The sequence below is a fragment of the Helobdella robusta genome, assembly GCF_000326865.2.
Source record: "Helobdella robusta unplaced genomic scaffold HELROscaffold_13, whole genome shotgun sequence".
Classification (NCBI taxonomy): domain Eukaryota; kingdom Metazoa; phylum Annelida; class Clitellata; order Rhynchobdellida; family Glossiphoniidae; genus Helobdella; species Helobdella robusta.
In genome coordinates, this window is record NW_008703718.1 from 2,702,489 (window position 1) to 2,729,878 (window position 27,390).

A 27,390-nucleotide genomic window follows, 5' to 3' on the forward strand; every position below is an offset into this window, starting at 1 on the left:
AATATGAGTGCTTTAAACAGTTTTTTTGGTATAATTTTATTTTTGCATATAAAATAAATAAAATATCCAGTTTACAAAATGGTCGTCGCGCAAATATTGACTATAAGAATTATCCCCGAAATTTTATTTCATTTTACTTAAAAAATTTAAATTAATCCGAATTTAATGCGTAGGGTTTTTCAGCTTTGTGTCAGCTTAATGTTACTCTCCAGTGTTACATTTTTGCTGGATAAATTTTTTTCAGGATTTCGCATTTGATTTTCATCCAGTTTTTATTTTAATGAAACGTAGTTAATTAAATTTAAAGAAGAAAGAACAAGCAATGATTAAGTGTATAAACAAGTAAACGATGAGAAAAGTGAATGAATGAATGAATTGATGGATGAATGAATGAATGAATGGATGGATGGATGGATGGATGGATGGATGAATGAATGAATGAAAGGACGAACGAACGAACAAACGAACGAACGAACGAACGAATGAATAAATGAATGAATAATCTAATGAATGAATGAAGACAAAAAAAAAACTCTCAGATAGTTGTATAATTTCTGCATCGCGTTAACCCAACAACATAAGATGATGATACTGTTACAAATGATTAAATTGCTATGACGCCTCGCATATGACGTCATATTTTACAAACTTTTCATCACCATGGCAAATCTGACATAGCGTGTATTTATTTTTTTTACAATTTCCAGAAAATTCCAGTAAGGAAAATTAAAAAGAAAAACTTTAAATATTGATTAATGCAAACAGTTCGGTAGAATTCATACAATACTGTACTTATCGCACACACGCACGCGCGCACACACACACACACTTACACGCACATGCACACGCACATACACACACGTTTGGCGTAATGATGTAATCTGGATCGCCCGCGTTTTGACTTGTCAATCAAGTCAACTTCTCTCAATCCCAGAATGGTGCTAAATTTAATAAATGTTTTATCATTGTTATCATTTCTTTTGTTTTATTATTATTATTATTGGAGTTGCTATTATTATTATTGCTGGTTTTAATGTTTTCATTGGTAATGTCAGGGCTGTTTTTTCATGTAATCGTTTTTCTGACGTCATTTTTACTGATATCATCTCGAACATTTTCATGTATTTTAAATTGTTTTCGTTGCTGTTGTCATTGATTATTTTGTTGTTGGTTTGGTAGTTGTGGTAGAAGTAATTATTGTGGTTATTGTTTCAAAGGTTGTTGTTTTTGGTTTAGTATCAGCAGTTGTAGTAGTTATTATTATTATTGTTGTTGTCGTCGTCGCGTTGCGGCAGTTGTTGTTGTTGCTGCTGTTACGGTGTACGTAGTAGTTGTTGTCGGGGTTGTTGATGTTGTTGAACATTTAATGACATCATAATGTCAGTTAATAATAAAAGTGAATGCATCCTATTGTGACGTCATGCCTCTATTGGTCCATCTCCAACCACACTCCATACATCAAAATGCCTTTATCATTCACTTTTCAACAACTTTCTCTCAAAATGGGATTTTTTTGAAAACTTATTTGACAGGACTGTTACAATGGATTTTATAACTAAACATTTTTTTTAACTGCTAAACCTACTTTTTATATGTTTAATTCGACGATCCAATTAAAATACGGATCCATTTTTAAGTTTGGTATAACGTTATATGATGTTCTCTTTTTTTTAGCCACGGACAGGATGTTGAAAAATTTTTTTTTTTTTAAATAAATGCTGCTTAAAATATTGCTAAAATAACTTTTTATAAAAAGACAAATGGGTGACAGGATGGCGTATGGTGGTTACAGAATACACCAACCATCCACCATCAGTGTACCTACGCTACATAGGTACATCTTTAGTCGGTTAACTTTTTTAGTTTACTTTAAAAAATTTTTTCTTACACTTTAAAAAAAAAATTATAGAAAATTATTTTGCATATAAACGGTAATGCACTCATCTTATTTTTCTAAATGTTGCACTTTTTTTGACTAAAGCTATCGGCACCATTTATAACGGGTTTATATTTTTTCATGTTCGAAGAGCGTTGGAATTGAACAAAGAAAAGGGTACAAAGAAAAGAGTTTTGTTTTTATGTCTTGTCTATGTTTATTTGTTATCATTTAAGCGTTTTTCGAATTATTTTAATAAGAGTTTGCCAACGTTAAATGTTATTTATGAAGTATTGAATACAATTTAGTATTTTAGTAGTGAGATAGTAATTATGGAAAGTAATGAATTCACATTATGAGGCTCTTTCAGCGACGAACTTGCACATTTAACGTCACGAAATTTCCATGTTGAGACGCATCGCAATACTGTTTCATTGCCTCTCCTCACTCCATACAATATTGTTACTATCCAGTCCACTGAATATTAAACTGTGTATGTGTGTGTTGTGTGTAAGTGTATGTGTGTATATATGTGTGTGTGTAATAGCGTCTGTGTGTGCGAGTGTGTGCGTATGTGTGTTTGTTTGTATTGTTTGCATGTTTGTTTGCATTCAAAATAAAAAGCTTCCGTGTGACTGAAGTTTATGTATGTATGTATGTACGTTGTATATAAACGTTTGCATGTGTGTTTTAGTGGGTGCAATATTTGAACATTGTGTAAAGCAAAAAAAGAAATAGAATATTTATTTTTTACTCAGTGATATTTTTATTGATATTTATATTTTAATTTTAATACAAGATTAAATTAAAAAATTGTACGAATAAATGTATGAATGAAAACACACACCAACACACACACACCAACACACACACACCAACACACACAACACCACACGCACACACCCACATGTAATATAAATAAAATACCTTCTACATGTGGTATGACGAAATTTCTTTTTCTTATTTCAATATATACCATGCCTACACCTGGTCTGGCTGGCTGCTTTCTGATCAGATTTAAAAAAAATGTGGAAACACGAAAATCTCCGTGAATCAAAATAAATTAGAGCCAAAGATCAATTTATTCATTTCACTTTCTCAAAAAAACTCGAATGCAAAAGTGCGTTGACGGATTGAATGAATGAATGAATGACTGACTGAATGAAAAAATGAATGACAAATGAATGATAAAACGAACGAACGAACAAACGAACGAATGAATGAAAGAAAGAAAAAACGAAACAGACAATTAACGTTCATTTGAAGCAGCGTTCACTTGCACGGAAACCTGAATTACAATGAAGAAGAAACGTTGAAGAAATGAAGTTCATTTGTCGTGCCGGCGTTCACCTTTTAAATTTATTCACTTCTAATTATTAAATGCGGTTTGACGCTTCACTGCTGCGTTCACGCGTTCGTACCTGTGTTTATTTATATAACTCGCTATTTTGTATACTTATGAGTGCAAAATAATTATTTATAAACCAGGATTCTCGTTATAATTATCGTCATCATATCATCATCAACTTCATCGTCGTCATCATCTTCATTTTTTCATCATCATGCTCATCTTCTTCTTCTTCTTCATCATCATTGCCATCATTCCTATCACCATCACCATCATCACCGTCATCATCGTAATCATCGTCCTCGAAATCGCGTGTTTCGTAATAAATTGGAACATGTTGCCAATGCATATCGCATTAGTTTTAACTTTATTATTCACGTATGTATAAATATCCAATACTCAAATATGGTGCAATTTATTGTATTGTATTCGTATTGTATGGTGTTGTATATTATGTACCACTGTTTTCTGCCTTGATCTTTTTTCATCCATATAATTATTTATATGCTGTAGCTTTTCATGCGTTTTTGTGTACGCATAAATGATGAATAAGTTTTTACGTGTACGATACATACGCATACACGCAGTAAGCACCATACCTTTACACAGTGTACTTTTTTCATACGACATTATGTACGTATGTACGCACGTATGCGTATGTTGTCTGATGTGATTGCCAAAAATACATTCATACATTATTAGTGGTAGCTAGATATTATTTTTGATCTCTTGCTTTGTTGGTTGGTTGTCGGTCCGCTGATCATTTGTCCCTACAATAAAAAGCTTCATCGATCCGCATGCATATGCCGGCTTTGTTTAGAGTTTTAAATTAACGACGTACATTTCAATACAAACAAAACAATACAACGCAAATCGTAAATAAAATTTGTGTTCAAAGACGAATCAGAGTTACATAACAACATCGTTGCTGTTGTTACTGTTGCTGTTGTTGTCATTGTTGAGATGTTGTTGCGATGGTATGCATTATCTTCCTGCCTAATTGCTCTCGGTAAGTCCCATTATCTTTGTATATTTTTTTTCTGCATATCCGTAAAAACAATCCACGTACATACACACACACACAATTACATACATACATTCACATACACCCAAATACACATACACACACGTACATACCTACATTTTTGCCACATTTTTTAACAACATGAGTAAAAGCAACAACTGAAATATACACCAACTAACAAACAACATCAGTAACAATAACTGTTTCTATCACACTAGCCAACAAACAGCACCGATTAGAATAACTGGTTGTCATTACAACGGCTAGATAACCAACAACATCAATAACAAAAACAATGTTAAAAACAATTTATTTTTATATTGATATTAATTTAATACCGTCGGGGAATGTTATTTCTATTCCTGCGTTTTGATTTTTTTCTTTAGCCATCCATATTTCCCATAATATTTTTTGCTAATATTATATCTTTGTTATAATAATAATAATATTAATTATTATTGTTATTTTGTTATTATTATTCATATTATTATCATAATTTTTATTATTATCCTCTTATAACCATTGTTTTGTTTGCTATTAATACTTTGTTGTTTTATGGACTCGCGTTAAGAGAAGTGACATGCGAAGTGACATGCGAAGTGACATGCATAACATCGAGCGAGCACGTACACACGCACAAACACAAACACGCACGCACACACCACGCACACACACGCACACACACACACACTACACACACACATAATCATACAGAAACACAAACGAAACTGAACTCTAACAGATAAACGCAAACAAACCCTTACACACACTTATACCACTTATCCACCCACCCACCCATCCATCCACACATACACACATACACATACACGCACACACACATAAACAAAGCAAACACACTACACACACACACACACACACACACACACACACACACACACACGAGGCCTCAGAAATTTACTGCAGTGTTTCAGTGTTGCGACAGAGGCGAATCATTTCCATGTCATTTCATTCGTTAGACAATTTGCATGCGATCCTGCATCAATCATCATCATCATCGTCATCAACATCCTCCTCTTCATCATCACTATCATCATCATCATCACTGCCATCATCATCATCTTCATCATCATCATTGCAGGCGTCATATGCGTTGATGAGGTGGAGACGTAACGAGATTATTTCCTAATTTTTCTGCATTACGCTACCTTTGAGTGCCTGTCTCACTACTTCTATGTCTCACTGTCTGTCTGTCTGTCTGTTTGTTTGTATGTCTGCTTACATGTTTCTCTGTCTGTTAAATTAATTTAATCTTCGTCCGCCTGCTTGTATGCATTTTTGAAAGTCTGTATAGTTCATGTATGTATGTGTGTGTGTATGAATGAATGAATGTTGCAATAGCTGTCTGTATGTCTAAATAAGTGTCTGATTTTTTCCATGTCTCTCTTTGAATTTTTATTCTTGTCTAGCTGTATGTTTGTGGTTTGTTTTTTGTGTCTGTTTGCCTGTCTGTATGTGTATGTCTGTTTTTGTGTGTCTGCTTGCCTGTCTGTGTGTCTGCTTGCCTGTCTGTGCGTGTGTGTCAGTCTTTGTATCTGCTTGTATGTATGTATGTATGTATGTATGTCTTCCTGCGTGTCTGTACGTTTCTGCTTGCTTGTCTGTATGCCTGGCTGCTTGTCTGTCTGGGTGTGTCTGTCTGCCTGTCTGTCTGCTTGCTTGACTGCACGTGTATGTTCTCATGTTTCAACAAAGTAGCAGTAGGTTCGACTGGTGATATCAAGCCTTTTGTACCGTGCGGTTCCATTGAAACGTGTAATGAAAACGACGTAACATCGAATTGAATGAGGATGGTTCATTTTATGGTATCTTTTTAACATGGTATTATAATTATAAGGTATTGTATATTAAGGTATTTTAATGAAAAGTGTTGTATTGTGTTATTGTGTGGTATTATTAATATTAAGTATGGAGGAGTACGATGCTTAACATGATGATGAAGAAGATTACTATGATGATGAATATGAGAAGAAATGTGGTGACGTTTTATGCGGAAAAACAGGATGATAAAATTATGATATATATCATGAGGAGATATGTAGTGATAAAAGTGAAAATGATGATGATGATGATTGGGGAGATGTTGGTTGGAGATGATGTTAAAACACTTTTTTGTTTAATTAATTAATTAATTCATTCATTCATTCGTTCGTTCATTCGTTCATTTCATTAATTCGTTCATTCGTTCATTTATTTATTCATTTATTTATTCACCCATCTATCTATCCATCCATCTATCCGTTCATCCATTCATTCATTTTTTTCATTTTTTATTATTTAGTGACCATCAATTTCATCATCATGATAAGAAATGTAAGTGCTTCAGATGTTTATATATATATATATATATATATATATATATATATATATATATATCATTATATTTCGCTGATGCTATCTGTTGCTTCTTAGTTGCCTTGTCTATGGTGTCGTTGTCGTCGTCGTCATCACCTGCTTCCTCCTCCTCATCATCATCACCATCATCATCATCATCACCATCATATTTATCATCCTAATCACTATCATAATCATCACCACCATCACCACCATCATAATCATAATCCTAATCACCATCATCATATTGTCACCACCATCGTAATCATCATCATAACCACTACCATCATAAGAACCACCCCCATGGAAATCATCATCGTCCTAATAGTCATCCTAATCACCATCAACATGTCAATTATGCGCTTCTTTCGTTTTGCATATCGTGCAGCAGACGAAAGGAGTTGAGACAAGACGAGACGAGACGAGGCTTCCCGCGCAATAAATGTCGCAAATTGTTTGAAATTTAACGTTACCTTATCAATCACAGATCGTAAGAGTTTCGATAAAAAGATTTTTTTAATTTCCATTTTCTTATTATTTATATTAACTTAGTAACATTGTTCCAAATTGTCACATCATGTAACATGTGTTCAATAGTGACAAACAATATAATATATCCTCACCGTCAAAAAACAACAAATTAAATAAAATTTTTCATAATATGAAGTATTATTTCAATAATATTTTTAATAATATAATAATAATTTCTTAATTACCCGATGGCAACACACATTTACTGCATGAAACGAATCAGACATCACATTAATAATGGTAGCAAAAATCAATTACCGTTATAAAGATGATTATTTTAAAAAATTTTCACAAAATTGAAAATTCCAACTTAGACAAAAGTATTAGTTAATAAAAAAAAATTGCCGTGAGCTACAAGTTCAATAGATTACGTAACAGCCATAAAACAATAACGTATAGCATGCTACAGAACATATATTTTTTCGTGTTTCATTAATTGTAAAATTAAAAAAAAAACCAGCAATAACATAACGTAACGTTATTTTTTTTTCCATGCCTCTTCCCAATGTACTGATGTTCCTAGACAAAGTGGCAACCAAAGTTATTTTAGACCAGATAAACGTGGAAAGAGGCTGTTCGTTTGTCTTCAACTGCAGCTACTTCAAGAACGACATGGCGTCGTGGTCGTCATCGTCGTCGAGTTCTTCTGACTTGGAGAAATATTTATTAAAATTTAATCTGTTCTTCACAGATGTTCGCAAATCGAACGAGTCCCAGGCGATTGCATCCTACGAGAGAGCTACCAATCAAACCCTCCTTTCTGCCTCGCTCCAGGTAATATGAAACCTCTCAAATCTTATGTTACCAACAAATGTAACTCTGTTTGTTGTTTGTTGCTTGTGATTAAAATTGATAACGAATATTATATTCTTCAAAGAAATTTTCCATTAAGATTTATTAAATGTTTTTTGGGAATTTTTTAGTTAAAAATGAGAATGCATGAAGGAGTTGCATATTTAATGAAGATTATTTTAGCAGAATGGCCGACAAAGGTCTGACACCTTCCAGAATTCAATCTGATGTGAATTTTCATTCTTTTATTCGTGCGATTTCCAGCAAAAATATTTTTGTCTCGGTTTGAATTTTTAATGTTTGTGGTATAAAAGTGAAACAGGGTAGACATCTGTCACTTCTGTCTGATGCATGAATGACTGTCAGTTTATAACTGCAGAGAAGCGTGAAATATTTTATGACGTTTCGTTGAAATTTATTCATAAAAAAGTATTTTTTTTATGACAAAATACAATTTGGTTTGTAAGTTTTTTGGGGTACATTGTCATATAAATGTAATAATAACTTACTGATTGGGTAATAAATTATGAATTTTTCATGTTCTTAAGTAAGAATGAATATTTGAATCGATTTTGTATACATGCTTCAAACGAATAGATGTGATTCTATACAATATAAGTCTTCAAACTCGCAAAACTGTACAAGTACATGTCATTCTTGAGTAATAATGACGTATGTGTATGTGTACATGTATGGGTTTACGCATACGCATTAATTTCTCTCTCTCTCTCTCTATCTTTCTCTTTTCCTCTTTCTCTATCTATTTTTCTCTCTTTTTTTCTCAAGCCAGCGAATAAAAAAGTATTTTATTTGACAACTGATCCGCTAATTATTGAAGCGTGAGAAATCTTAATTAAAAGAACACTTGCAAATAATTCAGCGCTGTTTAGTGTTGTCACATTAATCTTTGTAATGTTTCACACGCACGCACAGACACACAGACACAGACACACACAGACACAGACACAGAAACACACACACACACAGACACACACACACACAGACACACACACATGTTGAAACCGCAAAAGGGTAGATGGTATGGGGAGATGCTGGCAAATTCATATCAGGCAGTTGTATACAACGCATCGACAAATGACGAAGGTTTGTTTGTTGTGGGATGGCTGTTTTAAAACAGATGCCTGTTTCGGTGAATGCGTGTGTTTGTTTTGGCTGTGCGTTTCTTTGTTGTTTGTTGTTGTTGTTTGTTCGTTTGTACGTGGTTGTTTGTTTGTTGTTGTTTGTGAGTGTTTTTTTTCTGTTGTAGTTGTTAAAACTAATTAAAGCATGCTGATGGGTTTGTTATCTTGGCGGCAGTATAGTAGTAGTAGTAGTAGTAGTAGTAGTAGTAGTAGTAGTAGTGGTGGTGGTGGTGGTAGTAGTAGTAGTAGTAGTAGTAGTAGTAGTAGTAGTAGTAGTGGTGGTGGTAGTAGTAGTAGTAGTAGTAGTAGTAGTAGTAGTAGTAGTAGTAGTAGTAAGAATAATAGTGGTTGTAGTAGTAGTAATATTTAAAAATGGATTGAGAGACTTCATGGAAATTATTTTTCTACAATACATTGCCTGACTGTTGATTTTTTCTATATTTTATAAAATGTGAAATATTATTATCAAGGAAGAATATAATATCAATTAATAGATTTTTTAATCAGTTAATTATCTTATCATGATTAAACAATATTCTTATATTTATAATTTTTACATAGGTCTATATACTTGTTCATTCACGTATCGAGACGGTTTCGATACTGTTGCCGAGACAAGCAATCAATCTAGCCTTCAGATCCTCAGTAATTAAGGCTTATTTTATTTTCTAAATTTGAATAAATTTTTCGAAATGTTTTTTTTTACTTCATTGCCTTAAGAAACGTTAAAGTCTTAAGTCATTTTATTTTAGTATACTTTATTGATGTTGTTGTCCTTATAAATCGATAACTAACAACTTTAATTGTGTTAGTAGTAGTAGTAGTAGTAGTAGTAGTAGTAGAAGCAGTAACAAAAAGGTGATAGTAGCACCAGTGGTGTGGTAGTAGTGTAGTTGTTGCAGCAACGACAGCAGCAGTAGTAGTAGTATATAATTTAAATTTCAGCTTTTCAAATCGGTAACGGTCATGATACAAACAAGTTAATTTACTTAATTTACTTTTTTTTTATAAAACATTTTTTCATATTTTATGAAAATAATGGAAAAAATGTAAAGTTTCCAATTCCATCCTGCCCAATGCGTATGTCCATGAGTCCATCTATTTTAAAGTTCAGTGCACTGTCACGCCATGAAATGAGATGCATCGTGTGTGCATGTTCCTTACAAACAAATGAAAATTCACGTGAAGAAAATAAATTATCCTTGCGGTGGCATTGCGTGTGTATGCGTTCTTTTTTCTCTACTGGTAGAGGCTTCACAAAAAGAAATTTGAATTTTATGCTGAAATCGTTTATATACTGTATTAAAAAAATTACAACACTATACGTTTAGACAATTTTTTATTTGTTTTAAATGAAAAATTGTCTGCTAGTGATAAAAGTTAATCAAATAACTGAAACCTTCCAAACAGAACCGCTGATAAATTGTGATGTCAGATGTGCTTCCGACCTCAAATGCATGTCCATCTGCTACAACTTCTCGTGCTACTGCTCCAGTCCCTTTGTTAAGACCAACTGCACGTACGGTAGGCTATTTGGAATACATTGTGTTCATTTAGTTTTCTGTTTCATTTTTACATAACGTTAGTGATTTTTTAAAAAGTATTTTTACTTTAAGATTACTCTAACACACATTAGCATAATAAAATGTCTATAAAATTAAACAACAATAAAAAACAACTACAACAAAACTGCAACAACCATGGCTAATACAACAACATCATCTAACTTCTTAAATGCAAAAAAAACCCTGCAAAAGATTCATCGATCACGTGGTTGAAAGCGAATTTAAGCAGGAACCTGCAGTGCGATGCATCATTCCAAGAGTCCTCCATTGCTTCATCATCCTGGCTCTTTCAACCTTCAAACGGGATGGAAGATTGCAACAAATTCAACAACAACAACAACAGTAGCAACGGTAATAATAGGACATTAGATCAATGTTCTTCTGCCAATGGTACTTCAAATGGCACCTCAAATGGTACTGTTAGTGGGGTTTACAATCCGCAAGTTGTCGCCTACTCCCCCCACAAATATGCATCCTACCAAATAATTGGCATGGATGAGAGCAAAGAAGGAAGTTACAGCTGCGTGGTGGATTACCTCAAGTCGTCCTATGTCGTGCAGTACGTCAACGTCAAGCTAGGCAAGTCATTCTCTTCATTCCCCTTTTGGTTTTCTTCATCTGTTATCTTTTTCCAGTTTATATTTAAAACAAATTTTTTAAATATTCCTAAATAAAGTATAGAAAACTAATAAAAATCAACTGTTGACGATTTATGTTGACATATCAAGGTTTCAAAAAACTTAACGAAACAATATTTAGTACCATGGAATTTCAGTATAGAAATTGAACTAGAATAACCTACACAATTTTGAACTTATATTCTATTTTTAGTTCCGCGAGTCAGCCATAATCAAATCCTTATTCATGGAGGTTCCAGGCAAAAATTAAAATGCGTGACGTCCATGTAAATGATTAATGCTAAATTTATAAATAAACAATATTTAATGTATACATTTATTAATACATATTTATCTTTAAATGTTTTCAAGGCTTTTTAATCTTCTATCACTCACTCTATATACATTTCGATTTGTATATATAAATATATGTGTATGTATGTATGTGTATATGAATGTATGTGTGTGTGTGTGTGTGTGTGTGTGTGTGTGAGCTGGCGCTTGTAAGAAAAAAACGCCGACTATCTAATGCCATAGCAACGAGCAGAACATGATTTATTAAGAATGTAATTAACATTTTACTTTCTCATAAAACCGTGAAATGTTCGAATGGCATTGTTGATAAGGTTGAAAACACTACTACTACTACTACTACTACTACTACTACTACTACTACTACTACTACTACTACTACTACTACTACTACTATTACTTTTACTATCCTGATTGCTAATACTAATACTTTTACTATTGCCACTACTGCCATTACTACTACTACTAATGTAGTTGTTTCTGCTACTACTACTACTACTACTACTACTACTACTACTACTACTACTGTAGCTGGTGCTTCTACTGCCACTACAAAAAATTCTATTATATTAGTATCTGTAGTGATAGTAAATTGTCGTTCGAAAAAATTGCCATTTTAAGAAAGAAATGCAGTACTACATGCATGAGCTGACGTTCACACATTGATGCACACAATCTTTCACACACACACACACACACACACGCACACGGACGCATACAAACTCACACTCAAACACACACGCACACACTCAAGTACTAACATAGAGAGATAACACGTTGAACAAGGGGTTTCATGCACGTGTAGGTAGGTGCATTTGTACGTGCATGTGTATGTGTAGGTACGTTGATGTGGCATGGATCATGACAAATTAAACGTCATTCCATTCCGCTTGGTGCATTCTACAAGTCGACGAACGTACGATGGTGACAATGGTGATGGTGTTGGGTACGGTGATACAGGGGTTATGATCACAAAAGGGCTTATGGTGATAAAGGATTTTATGACGATGAAAGTTTTATAATGATATGAGAGATTTTGATGACGCGTGACGACGATGATTGTGTGATAGAGTGATTGATTGTGACGTTAAAACGAGCCCATGTGATGTGATAATGTAATTATTATGACGTCACCATTATGATGACGCAATTATCACATGACGTTGTGATGATGTTGTGGCTATCATGATGTGGTGTGGTAGGATAAATGTGGTGTGGTGGTAGCAGGGTGGTTAAGTTTGCGATGGTTGTGTGGGTGGCTGTTACAATTGCAGGAAGCACACAATTAAGTTAGCACGGCTCTATATTCCAGTAATGTACGCAATTACTGATTTATAGTGCTGCTGAGTATTTATATAAAAATTATAGAAAGAAATGAAAAAAGAATAGAAAATGAAAGATAGATAGATAGAGAGAGAGAGAGAGAGTAGAGAAAGAGTAGAGAGAGAGTAGAGAGAGAAAGAGGGGGGGGGGTGGAAAACAAAAGAAAAATATAAGTTGACATCTGTCGCTAAATGTTTGTTATATTTTTTTTATCTTTCTAAGATTTCTAAGTAAAATTTTCGACTGAAAAATTTTCAACACTCCAAAAAATTCACCGAATTACATGAATATGGAAATAAACTTAATTGCAGTAGATAAATCTTTCTATGGTATAAAGAAAACATCTATTTTTAGACTGTAAAACTATATTAAGAACACATCGTTAAATATCATTTGTCGCGACTTCTTCGCCCACATTTTGCTGTGAGTTGCTATCAAAAAATTATTCCAACATACATAAAAAACGTATTTTTAAATACAATAATCCCTGACTACGTAAGCCCGAACTGGACTGCCAAGCGACAATTGTCTTTTTCCAATGAATGTTTTTCCATGTATCCAATGCTTGAATATACATGCATGGCCACATAATCTTACGTTTTCATTATTTTTTCACCTCACACTCTCTTTCTCTCTCTCTCTCTCACACACAAACACACAAACAAACACACAACACGCACAACACACACAACACACACAACACGCACACACACAGCAGTTTCTATCCCGGCGGTGTTTTATTTATGTTGTTTGTTTATCATTTCCCTTCAATGCGTGATTCTGCACGCGAATGGGTGTGTGCTTGCGTGTATGTGTTTGTTTGTTTGTGTGTGTGAGAGAGGAAAGAGAGAGAGAGAAAAAAAGAGAATGAAAGATAAATATAGATAGGTGTAAATATGTGATGTGAGAATTCCTCTTTTCTGCAATTTCACCTCGTGAATAAATGATCATAAAATTAATTTCCCCCTTGTTTGTTGGCGTTACTCGGAAAAAAACTTCCGAAGGAGGTGATGGAAAATAAATTGAAATTATGTTATAGTGGTGATTATCTATTTTAGAGCCGCGCAAGTTCTAAAGATGAAAAAGTAAATTTAGTTATAAATGCCAAGGTCTGCCGCCCAACAGTTTGATATCAATGACGCAATGCTATTACCACTGTTGCTGCTACTGCTACTACTTCTACTACTTATACTGCTACTGCTGATACTACCGCAACACCAGCATGATTCAATTTTTAGATATATTTTTCATTTTGGTAAATTTTCAACCTGTAAATTTGCGTGTAGTTTATTCTCAACCCCATCAGCAACAGGCATGCATCTCGCCCCAGACGATAAACATTAAACAAAATAAAAAATTAATTAAACAGAACATTCAATGCATATTTAAAAACTTAAAAATAATTTATATCGCTAACAAAATTTGTTGAGTGAATTTTTTTTTTGTGTAAAATTATGATAAAAAAGCAATTTGCAGCAGACGTAAGAGTGGTATGAGTATCCATTGTGGGACCGTCAAGATATCAGCCTTACACATCAACTGCTCATAACAATATTTGTAATAATATAAATAATAATATTATTAATTATTATTAAATAATAATAATATAAATCATAATTTTTTAAATTTATGTTTACTATATCTTTGAAATGTACATGTTAGGTGTATGGGAAATGTTATTAAAAACGTAATTCTTTCATTAATTAAACTAATTTTTATAAAAAAAATTTTTCATTGCAACCAGATAGAAACAAAACAAGTAAGTGTCTTTCTGTATTTTTGTATCATATTTTTTTGGCTGATACAGTATTATAAGATGAATGAACGAATATTAAAAGTGAATTACTACAAATTTGAGTATTATTTTTTTTATTTTAGACATAACATTATAAAAACAAACTTAATTTACAATTTATAAATAATGTATGGAGATGTGTGTGCGTGTGTGCGCGTGCGTGCGTGTTTGTGTGATCTGTGTGTACCTACTTGTATACGAAAATGTTGCACAAAGTGCTGTTTTAAAAGCTCTTCAGAAAAAAAACATCCTAGAATAAAAAAATTTTCTGGAAATTTAACAGCAGTGATTGAAGGTTACATGCAAATCGTGTGCTGTGTACATCCTTTGCGAAATAAAAATAATTTTATTCAAAAAAACATTTTAAAATTATATGACGGTTATATACATATATTCATTCATTCATTCATTCATTCATTCATTCGTTCTTTCGTTAGTTCATTCGTTCGTTCGTTCATCAATTTATTCATTTATTCATTAATAATAAAATCAGATGCAGTACTTTCAAGCTCTCGTAACGCAGCTTTGATTGGAGGAATAGTTGTTGGAGTTTTCATTCTCATTTTTATCCTTGCCTTTGTCATATTCCTCGTCTGTAAATATAAGAAAAATGATTATCAAGGTGAGGAGGCTTTTGTTTTTTGAAATTCGCCTCAAACGTTTTAAAACGAAACTCTTTAAAATAGATTTGTGACAAAATTATTTTTCATTATTTCCCGAAAATAACTTCAAAGTCAATCTTTCAATTAATGAAAATTTAGGAGTGTTTATTGGCACCTCTCGGTACCTTTTAAACAAAGCAGGGTACAATAACGCGTTGACACTTATTCATCAGTTGACATGCCTGCACTGTCATCCAGCTCATTTCATTCCCGCGCATGACACATTATATCACTCTGCTACCAAACGAACTACTTGTTGTAGCATCATTTTATCAAACATGTTCTAAAGAATAATGAAATTTTAATTGTTACTTATCAATGAATAAATTATAAATCATTATTTTTTTCAAATTCAATAAATTTTTATGTAATATAAACTCCAAAAAACGTTTTAAAATTGTAGATAGTCGCGTAGAACCAATAATCGAGAAGGAGGAAAAGTTTGTAAAACACTTACCTCTCTTACTTTGCTAATGTTATTTTGAAATAATATTTCACTCATTTGTGTTACAATTCGCCCAGACCCGTCCAAAACATTCCGAAAATCCAAGTGAACGATCAGTACATTAATAAGAAGCCTCAAGGAGATCAAATCACCAACAATTACAACAACTTCAACATCGTCAACAACATCAGCAACGATGCATCACTCAACAAGAAAAAAATTGACAGACACCATAGTTTTGAGGACAGCACAAAAGTTTCAAGCACTCAGAAGGCCGATAAGTTGGCATCTTCATCGAGGAGCACGAGAAGAGAGGCCACGAGTACGGAAGGAAACGCCAGAAATAATCACAACGACATCCGAAGCAAGAAAACAATTCAAGAAAAAAATTTAAAAAAATCAATCAGTAACGTTGATGAGAAGTTTAATTGTGTTCCTCCTTTGAAACTGAACGGCAAACAGCAGACGGAGCAAGCAGGAAAGTATGACAGCAGAAGTATGCTGGCTGGATCGTCAAAAAATAAAACTGACGTTGGTAAGAAATTTCAGTCGACTAAATCAAATGATAAAAAAACAAAAACTAATGAAGATGAAAATGATAAATTTAAAAGTAGGAAGAGCGATAAGTTGACATTCAACGATTCGGTAATGATAAAACATTTTGACTTGGAAAGTAGCTGCAATGATGACATTGATTATCTTGACGACATCAACGATCCCATTCCCAAGAACAGGAAAAGAAATTCAACAAAACTCATTACTGATGCTCCCAAAAGCAAACACGCTGATCACTACAGAGATGCTACAGTGAATAAAATAATAGGTAAAGGTAAGGAGAGTGAGAATGTATTGGAAGACGAAGATGGTTATTATTACGGGACAGCTAACGATCACATGGCTAATGAAATTCGCATAGGTGCTCATCATCGCTCGCCAAACGATGGCAGTCAGGCAAGAAAACACTTACAAAATAATGACCGTGAAAGAATAAATAAAAATCAAAAACGTATCGTTAGCGGCAATAAAACGAATGAAAGCATTAACGATGATGACGACGACGATAATGATGACGACATTTACGACGTCACACACAATAAAAAGAAACAATTCCAAAAACCATCCAACAAATCCGACCGATCCCGATTTTACAAAGCTGATCCTGCCGGGAACGATAATGATAGCGACTATATCGATGGCTACTACGAAGATAGATACCAGTTGTAGTAGTTTTAGTAGCAGTATTAGTAGATGTAGTAGTATTATAAACTATAAGATAGTAATAGCAGTAGCAGCAAATATATCACCAGCAGTAGTAGTGGCAGCAGCAGCAATAGCAGAAGTAGTAGTTTTCGTAGTGTTAGTAGATGGAAGAGATATATCCCGTGTAAAAATAAAAATTTTAATCTTTCTTACGTTTATATCATAATCAAATTCAATTTTCCACACACATTTTACAAAATGAAACGAAACGGAATGTCACAGGCAGCATGAAATTGGCCAACCTTCGTTGCAACGAGATGCATGGAAAACCGGTAGCATATCTTGCCTTTTATATTTTAATACATTTCACTTTTTTAACTTTGTATATTCCAACAAAAAGTCAAATTAGCTTTAAATTTTTATTAATTCATAAATATTTTAATGAATTAATTCGATATATTTTTTACAACTTTTAATGTAATCTGTTTAATATTATGTATATTGCATAAGTTAGTCTTCGAAAGTTTAGTCTGTATGATTTGAAAGTCATCGGTAAAATTACGAAAACAGCGAAAAAGAGCGGAAACTCTGTAAATGTAGGATGCGTCGCACTGTACATTTTCAATATTGTACACAATTGAATCGTTTTCGATATAATCAAAAGATTGAAAAGGAAAACTTCAGAAACATGTTTCCTGGCAACTCTCAAGAGGCACTGAAAAATGTCCTTTTGAACACTTCTTCTTCATTGTCATTTTTCATAGAGATCACAAAATGTTATTAATAAACAGTTGTACTTGTCTGCATTGTACTGATTTGTCGATTAAAATTAAATAACCGCTAAGTAAGGCAAGGTCGTAAAAATTATTTATAAATAAACAAGTGAGTTATTAAATACATTATCAACTTATTTCTCTCTCTCTCTCTCTCTCTTTTTCATTAGGTTCAAAAACTAAAAAAATAAATTTGCAATAGAGAATTATTAACATGTACAATGAAGAGTGTTGGTAGAAGCAATATTACAATAGTAACTAACTGCACGATCGATTCTGTCGTTCAATGGGCGGATGATGATTGCTGCGTAGGTAGGCGATTACGTTCTAATTATTATCTCAACATTCATCAACGTTTTATCATCTGCCTGCTGACTCTATCCATTCTATCGATTCTTTCCTTTTGGCATTTAAAATATGATATAAAATATTTGACTGGATAACATTGCAAAAATACTTGCTTCTAAATAATTATTTTCTTAATAACTTTGACAAAATGTAAAAGAATCCAAGAGGCACTCCAAACAGATACGTAGGTACACGTTAGATGCATGACAAACTCTAAGCCTAAAATGTGGTTTTCATGTCAAGCTATGCAACGCTCAATCTTGTAGAAGGTGAGTAGAAGTAAATTTTCATTCGGCGCTGTACCGTAAAAATTTCCTCGATGTACAAGATATTTCGATCAGAGATTGTAATATGAATGCAAAGTAGGGTTAAGAAAGTGACGTGGCAGTCCAAATAAAAAAAATACTTTATGAAAGTTAAGCAATGGTGGGTAGGGAGGTGACGTTATTTAAGTTTATGAATATTCATGAGCCTCCATGCCTATTGTCACCTACATCATCCTTCCCGCACTTCAGAACAAATCGATTCTTTTGTATAGAAGGGCCTGCATCGCATTCACCATTTTTTAAGAAAACGCCATCCGAAAACGATAGAACAATAAAAGGGTCGATGAAATTTCAGTCGCAAGCATTTAGTTAACGTGGTTGCTCTTTTGAAAACGCGTCTAGGAAAAATTTCGAGATCTGGTGACGACTAAACTGATGCTACGAGCCAAAGTTGAACTGAACGCCTGATTGAAAAACATTTGTCGGCCGGCATGCTGCAGCAAATTTGTCATTTGATAAAAAATAAATTTACAACAAAACACACTCAAGTCAACTTTTCTGAATGATTTTCATTAGAAATGAAAATGAAATCCAACACAAGCCAGCGTTCAATTAATTGTGTCAATATCGTCATTCTTCCAACGTTGCATTCTTAAATTGAAACATGAAGACAATTTTTTTTCAACTTTCATCATAAGAAACCCTATTTACACTCAAACAAATCCAACTGACTTTAAATATTTAAGAAATAACAGCCAACACCAATTTCGTCAGCATAATAAATAAATAAATTAACAATTATAAAAATTTAAAGCAATTAGTCGAAAGGTAACAGAAAGATCTGAAGAAATTCATTTCACGACGATACGCAATTTCAAACAGTGGATTTCAATACAAACGCGCATATACACATACATTTAGATATACAATTAACTGTTAAAAAAAGAAATCATAAACCCTTTATGCAAAATAAACTGCAAAATAACCTTTTAATTAAATAAAAATAAATTCATCCCATTTATGAAATTATTCTAATAAATAAATAAATAAATGAATTAATTAATTAGTTAATTGATTAATAAACAAATAAATATTAATACATAAATTGGTGTGCTGAATCAGATAATTATTAATAATATTTATACACAAAAATAAATCAATGTGCCTGAATTTCAATCTCATCTTCAAAAATTCAAGGATCTAATTGACCAGTAAATGTTTTTTTACAATTTTTTGTAAATAGCTTGTTTACATCTCATTATGTAAATAACCTTATTTGTATAATATTATATTATATTGCAATATATTAATTGAATAATTATTCAGATAACAGTTTAATCATGAAATGACATCCAAGCATTCAGACAACCATTCAAACCGATGGCTAGAAAATTGCGTTAGCAACATGCAAATGACTAATCGTTCAATCATCGTCGTCGGAATTGTAAATTATACCAAACCATTTATAATCATTATTTATATACCAACCAGTCAACTGATCAATCAATAAACTGATCAACCAATCAATCAATCAATTGATTGATCGATCGATCGGTCGGTCGGTCGGTCGGTCGGTCAGTCAGTCAGTCAGTCAGTCAATCAATCAATCAATCAATCAACCAACTAATCAACTAACCTACTAATCAACTAACCTACTAATCAACCAACCAATCAATTTATCTATTTATCTTCAATCGACTTTGACGCTTCCATAGATTTTAGTGACAAACCAAAAGCAAGAGAAGAATCCAATGGTCCCTAAAAAAGATAACAAACAATTTCAAAATAATTAAATCAAAATTTGAAATAATTTATTACCATTGTAATTTATATTAGTGGTTGAAATGGTATAATAAAAAAGATATTAAATGCAAAAACTGAAACAAACACCAACAATGAAACATTCCACGTTCCGTCCAGAATGACAAAAACATAAAAAACAGCAGGAAAAACGACGACCAAACTAATTCAAATAAAAAAAAACAACTTCAACAACAAAAACAACAACATCTGCCTACCACCAAAACAACAAAAACGTCCACAAAAATTACAACAAGCAACAACAACTAATAGACAAGCAACAACAACTAAGAAACCAACAACGATGACAGACCAGTAAGTAGGAAGCAGATGAACATCATAATGAAGGAGTAGCCAAAGTAGATGAATGCACTGGCGAATCCCTCCATCTCGAGTCTGCTGACGTAGTAGTAGATGCAGTAGAGAAAGAAGTAGAAAGCCGTTGACCCGCTGGTCAAGAATGACCGCCACCACCAGTGATAATCCTATTATTATTATTACTATTATTATTATTATTATTATTATCTTTACTATTACTATAATTATTTCTCCTTCTTATTGTTATTATTATTATCATTATTATTAGTAGTAGTAGTAGTGGTAGCAGTAATAGCGGTAGTAGATTTTTGTTTTCTTAAAAAATCAAATTCTGGCACGCGCAGATTGGTAAAATATGCAAGAAATGAATAAAATGAAAGATTGAAGAAGGATAACAACGACAGCAAGAGAGAGAGGAGAGAGAGAGAGAGAGAGAAAGAGAGAAAGAAAAGAAAAAGAGACAAAATAAAATAATCAGACAAAGAAATTGCTTAATAAGAATTCAATCTAATTGACGACAAGCAAGTAATATAATAATTTTTGTTAACACATTTCAACAGCCAGGCAGGCAGTCAGCTGACCTCGGCGCAGAGATGGAAGTAGCAGAGTAGGATGGTTGTCTCGGAGCAGGTGATGATGAGGATGATGAAGACGAGAAAGAGGAATCCAAACATATAATACATCTGATGAGACCTGGCAGAATAATACACACACACATATGCAAATAATTATTTTCTCATAAATAATTCTCAGAGGAAGTATCAACAAAAAAACACACACGCACACACACACACACCGAGAGAGAAAGAGAGAGAGAAGAGAAAGAGAGAGTGTATGCACCATACACATTGCAACAGCAAGACATCTTAACACTTACACCATCTAGCTGTTCAAAAATTATCAATAATAACGATAATGAAAAAATAGAGAGATAGCAGTATGAATATAAAAAAATAAACACCAAAAACTGAATGATACAAGCTGAATGAAGAGTGAAAAAATATTTCAAACCAGATGCTGTTGAGGATGAAGAAAAGTTGTATGAAGATGCAGCCGAACGGGAGGATGCCTCCCATGATGATCCCAGGAAGTGGACGAGTGTAGAAGGACATGATCGGGATCTGACGAGGAATTTGATTGGTTCGCACTGGAAGGTCAATGACCTAAATATGTGGCAGTTGATTGGTTAGGGTTTGTTATTTCATGGTTAATACAGTCGGTAACTGGTAGATTTGAAATTTATAACAACATCATTAAAATTGTCCATGATAAATAGAAAATACACAGCAAAGCACATATTTGCAATTCAGAGTACAGTTCTGTAACTACAAAATTGCACAACTTGATATACAAAATAAATCACTTTTGAATATTAAACAACTTTCCTTGCCAAAAACAAAACCAAAACACTGAAGAGGCACAGCAATAAAAACATTAAATATTGCAATTGCAAACCCTCTTCTTGAATCCAAAGTAAGCTCCGACAAAAGTTAATGGCACAGAGATTCCCAACCAGAGACCAAGGAGCGCCACCAGGGTACCAAATGGGATGGCTGCACTGCTACCCAGACTCCACAGGACCAGATTCAAGATGAAGAATATTCCAAACACGATTCTGTACGTAGTGCGTTTATAACAATCATGTATGTAGGTGCTTGTACATATTTGCACATCACAATCGCACATGTGTGAATTTCATTTGTATCTACTAGTGCACAACAGCTACTTGTAGACAGATACAATTAAACATTCAGCGCTGTATTGATAAAAGTTGTATTTAAATAGAAAATGGGATGGGTTGGTTAGCTAGAACTTCAGTAATTTTAAGTAAAATAATAAATACTCAAGTTTTCAGCTTTTTTTCAACATCATAGATATACACTCAATTGTACAACAGATTCATCTTTTTGAAAGAAATAGATAAATCTTGAATTAACTGAAACAAAAGCTAAAGAACAAATAATAAAAAAATGCCTACGACATACAAACCCGGGACTCAACAGAGCAGTTAGTATCACATTACTCTTCCACTTTTCACCACCGAATACTGCAGAAAAAAGTAAGGCATAATTAAACAGAGGCCAGAAAATACACATTAGAACATATCGCAAACATGAGAATGAACCTAAACAAAGGAATAACATAGAAAACATACGCTTGTATATCCTTGCAGAAACGTAACCAGCTGGTGTACCGAGGCAGACGTAGAGCACTAGAGCGCACGTCATTAGCGCTCCTCTGTTTGCTGGTGACAAAAATCCTAAGCATGCGAAAACTGTTCGGGAAAATGTTAATGACACATTATTGCAATAAAGATTACTGCAGGATAATTAATAAATGTTGCAACAATGAAATTTAACATTAAAACAATTCAACTAGGACTGTGAACAGGGGATAAGCCCACAGAAAAAAAATGAACAAATCAATCAAGTTTAAAAAACTAACAAATAAACATTTGAAAAAATAGTCTGGCAGGAAAAAAACCAACCAACCAAGAGTGATCATGGTCATGAAGAATATCTGCACTCCACTACCCAGCAGCAAGGAGAGGAACATTCCTTTACGAGGGGCTCTGAAGACATCTCCATGAACCAACTTCCACCCAAATTCCTCTTGAGCCTCTTCCTGATGTATGTTTAATTATTGTTATTCTTTAAAAAATCAGAGTAAAAAATGTGTCCAGAAAATTTTTATGTTCCTATTACTTATTTACTGCATCCAATAGTTTTAAGTTTTACATCTGTAATATAATTTCATACTACAGTCAATAATTTCTTATACTTGTAAGTAATATTATTTACTACTTTTGTTACCATGTATCAATACAATATGCATGCATTCAAATGTAATGTGATTGGTACTAGTATATGGAAATATATTATGGAAAATGTTATGGAAATTATGAACCAATATTATAGAAAATAATTCCTAGATAATTTCACAGCAATGACAACATACAGCAATGGAAACACAACTCAAAAAAAATCAATATATCTTTATTAAGTGGTACATCGTAATTACTACTATTAGCACTACTACTGCTCTCATTAACACTACTAGCACTACCATTTCTATTATTATTAATTATTATCTGTAATAATTAACATAATTACTAATATTTATTATAGACAGTCAGACAAAGATATAAACAGACAGAAAGACTACAGATAGACAGATAGATGGATGAATGGATGCAAAACTAACGGAATTGTCCATCTGGTTGTACCTAGCAATGTCCTTGTGAAGATTTCTCAGCAGAATCATGGCCGTCATGCCAGTTAAGAAGATGACAATCACCACAGAGTTCAATATGCTGTTTTAAGTAATCAATTAGTTAGTTAACTAGTTAGCTAATTAGTTACTTATTGAATGAATGAATGAATTAATTAATAATAGCTATATTTTTTTGGTGGGCCGTAATTAATGATGAATGGTTATGTTGATAATGGAGAAATGAATAAAAAAACAAATGCACACATGCACAGACACACACACGCACACACATTATAAAAACTAGACAGACCTGAACCATTGAATCTCAGTGTGAGGTGTCGAGTTCAAGATGTAGTCCCATCTCGATGACCATTTTGTGTTTGAATTCACCTTTATAAAGCAATTAGAAATAATCATTTTCGTGAAATAAATTGTACATGTGAAGACTATAACATTCTTATAAAATAGGAAAAACAATTAAGAAATTGAAGAGGAAAATTATTTATTTACAATAAAAGTGACTCCATATTTGTAGGTGATTGCAAATTCTTTATCAATCTTCTCGGGTAGAGCCATAGGGACTCTTTTACCCTTCACTGAGAAATCAACGCTGGGTAGGGTTGGATGATGTAACATGAGAGCAAAATTAACGAGAATGTAAATGTGTAATAATGATGGGGTAGGAGATGATGTCTGTTGAATATGTACAATAAAATACAATACAATACAACACAGTACAATACAACACAATACAATACAAAACAATACAATATTTTATTTGAACTCAAAACAAAGATAAATGCAACAATCTTGAAAGCAGAATAAAGTCTCATATCTGTCTAACGCATTAACAAACATTGTAACATCGTTTTAAGTACAAATAAATACTCTTCCAACACAAAGAAATTTTTAACAGAATTGAAACAGCAACTAGGCACAACTACTACATATCAACAAAATATAAATTGCAACTCCAAACAGCTACATTACCTCACATCTACAATGATACCCACAAAACAAAAGAAGAGGCAAACCCTAACCCCAACCCTACAAACCTATCCAACTCGATTGAGGCCCCCACCAATCTGCCAGCACCTTCTGGCAACTTGTTGGCTTGGTTACCCCAATCATTTTCTTTTGGGTGGTATTGAATGGTTATGTGGGCATAATTGAACAGGTAATGCGTGTCTTTCTCAAGCTTCTCGTACTATTTTTCACGAGTTTGTATGTTTAATTTTCATGAATTTTGTTAGGTTATACAGAATTAATTGAACCAATGAATTATTATACAATCAATTTAATGATCTATGCAATGAAATGACGTTAGCAGTGTATTTCACAATTGGATATTGTGATATAAACAGTAAATAAATTTGGGAATATAAAAATTCCATAAAAATAATTATTTCATTGTAAATAAAAATGAAAAATTAAATAACAAAGTGTATGATCGATTATAAAATATAACAATTTTGATTAATGAAGAGAAAAGTTTAATGTGACAGCAGCAAAAGAAAGGGACAAACACTGAGAGGGCAATCAACGTTCTTGTTCTGTTTCGTGTAGCATCCTATTGGGAAGCCAGGCTCACATACCTTCTTAGATGGGTCGTCAGCCAATGTGCGACACCAAGTTACAGGCATGTTGTCAATTATCCTTTAGGTGCATTAACAATTTTATTTAATTTGAATCATATCATGCAAAGCTAAACAAAATTATGCATCCAATTCAGTCAAATGTTCACATTTCTCAAATAACTTCATTGGTTTCTAATACTACTGCATATTATTTAAAAACATGCTCTCCTTACTTTTCAAATTCTAAACCAGCAACTCACATTTGCAGTCTCATTTATTCTAATGAACATAATAAAACTCTTCTTCATCTTGCTTTCTTAATGTTCAAAAGCCAAATCAAACTTTACAGTGGCAGTTTTTTGGCATTAGGTACCAATAAACATTAATTTGAACCTAGAACCAGCAAATTTCTGCCAGACTTTAAAACAAAATTCAAATCTTTTCTTTTTGATATTGTAAACTCAAATCAAATACTGCCTGCATGTGGCTCTTAACAAAGTGCTTTGTGGTTATTATGTTGATTTGAAAATTGAACTCCATTAAATATTGATCATTAAATCTGATCAAATTGTAGGAAAAGAATGATGTGAACATATTTTATACCAGTGGTGCTTGTAGTTTTTCTTAATGCCATCCAAGATTGTTTGCAACTTCCGCTTGTCGTCAGCATTAACTTTATATTTTCTACTCTCACAGGCTGCTCGATCAGTAAAGTTCTGACCAAAACTGAACTGAAATAATTAAGAATTCAATAAATTAAGTACTAAATAAATTAATAGGTAAATAAATAAATAATAAGCAAATAAATAAAATGAAAAAAATAAAAACAAGCAACTAAAAAAAACATACTTTGTATACTGATGGCCTGATTCTTTCCCCAAAGACAACCTGCCCTAAGTTCTCAACAGGACTTTCCTCTTTTTCAGGAGTAGGGCAAAAGTCAAAACTGAAAAAAATAAATATTTAAAAAAAACATTTTTTAGAAATTCATTAATCTAAAATAAATTTACTGATTGTATTCATATGGCAAAGCAGTTTCTATGGAGTTCAATCTGTTAACATATACTTTGACTTCGGTCTGAAAAATAAATTTAATACATTGGATAAAATAATTCAGAAAAAAGTAAGGTGAAATGTTAAATTTTATTGATATTAATTAGATTACTACATTTATTTATAAAGAAGAGACTCTGCTGAACTAACACTTTATTTAATTATATTATATACAGTACTGTAGTAACTTAGTAAGTAAGTATTAACTATTAATTTATTATTAATTTTTAAAAAGTCTTTCTCATTAATAATAAATAAAATTAAAAACAAAACTGAATAATTAAACAATATTCTTCTTAACCTAAAATAAAATTTTAGGCTAATAATACATCCTAACTAAAAATCTAGAATTCAGAACTGAAAACCATACAAAATTTAGTACATAAGTCATAACTTAATAAATAAATAAATAACTTATAACTAATTGATCAGTTGTAAAAATTACAAAAAGTATCCAATTAAGTAATTGATTCATTTGGTTTAATTAAACAATTTAATTAACAAACATCTTTTCAATAAAAAGATAAAGATTTTTTTTTAATTTTTCATCTTTTATCATTCTTCATCAACAAATGAAAGGGTTATAATAATTTGTAATAATATAATTACAATATAATTATAATATAAAATCAAAATTTCCATCCTACTTTTTCCTACCAATCATCAATCAACTATCCTATCCTAGCATATCATCATCATCCATTTTACAGTAAAATTTTTACTAGTTAGTTACCTACCTCGCAGGAAACGTCTGTGGGGCTGCTCGGACAGAAGTTGACTGGAGCCAACCCGGGTAAATAAAATCCGAGAGTTAAATCGAATAACAAAATCGTGGTGGTTAGGAAACAAAATTGTCGTCGTAACATTTTTCAAACGCTTATTTTAAATCGCTAGGAAGATGGGTAACAAACAAACAAATAAAACAGACACGAATTAAAAATGAGAATAAATCGTTCTATGGAACGTCAACGACATATTACAAAAATGAAGAGATACCCATGTTGATAGCATGGATATATATCTATGATTGAGATTCATATATTTTAAATCATATCAAA

General features: G+C 32.6%; 3 protein-coding genes across 3 annotated transcripts; 2 read left to right on the forward strand and 1 right to left on the reverse strand.

Annotated features, from left to right (window-relative positions):
• Positions 1-7,623: 7,623 nt before the first annotated feature.
• Positions 7,624-11,304, forward strand: HELRODRAFT_168422 (hypothetical protein; the record flags this gene model as incomplete). Its single annotated transcript, XM_009014284.1, has 4 exons — positions 7,624-7,905; positions 8,955-9,027; positions 10,476-10,589; positions 10,823-11,304. The coding sequence occupies 4 exons, from the start codon at positions 7,624-7,626 to the stop codon at positions 11,302-11,304; spliced, it is 951 nt and encodes a 316-aa protein (XP_009012532.1).
• A 2,721-nt stretch (positions 11,305-14,025) lies between these two features.
• Positions 14,026-17,008, forward strand: HELRODRAFT_168423 (hypothetical protein; the record flags this gene model as incomplete). Its single annotated transcript, XM_009014285.1, has 5 exons — positions 14,026-14,137; positions 14,627-14,641; positions 15,171-15,299; positions 15,743-15,779; positions 15,862-17,008. 5 exons carry the CDS (start codon positions 14,026-14,028, stop codon positions 17,006-17,008), a joined length of 1,440 nt encoding a protein of 479 aa, XP_009012533.1.
• Positions 17,009-20,041: 3,033 nt separating this feature from the next.
• On the reverse strand, positions 20,042-27,198 carry HELRODRAFT_190496 (hypothetical protein; the record flags this gene model as incomplete). The annotated part of the gene is made up of 17 exons (XM_009014286.1): positions 20,042-20,129; positions 20,485-20,656; positions 21,071-21,182; positions 21,501-21,652; positions 21,945-22,104; positions 22,479-22,536; positions 22,645-22,764; positions 22,982-23,114; positions 23,694-23,802; positions 24,013-24,092; positions 24,213-24,312; positions 24,758-24,909; positions 25,229-25,358; positions 25,883-26,010; positions 26,129-26,225; positions 26,290-26,357; positions 27,070-27,198. 17 exons carry the CDS (start codon positions 27,196-27,198, stop codon positions 20,062-20,064), a joined length of 1,968 nt encoding a protein of 655 aa, XP_009012534.1. The 3' UTR covers positions 20,042-20,061.
• Positions 27,199-27,390: the final 192 nt, after the last annotated feature.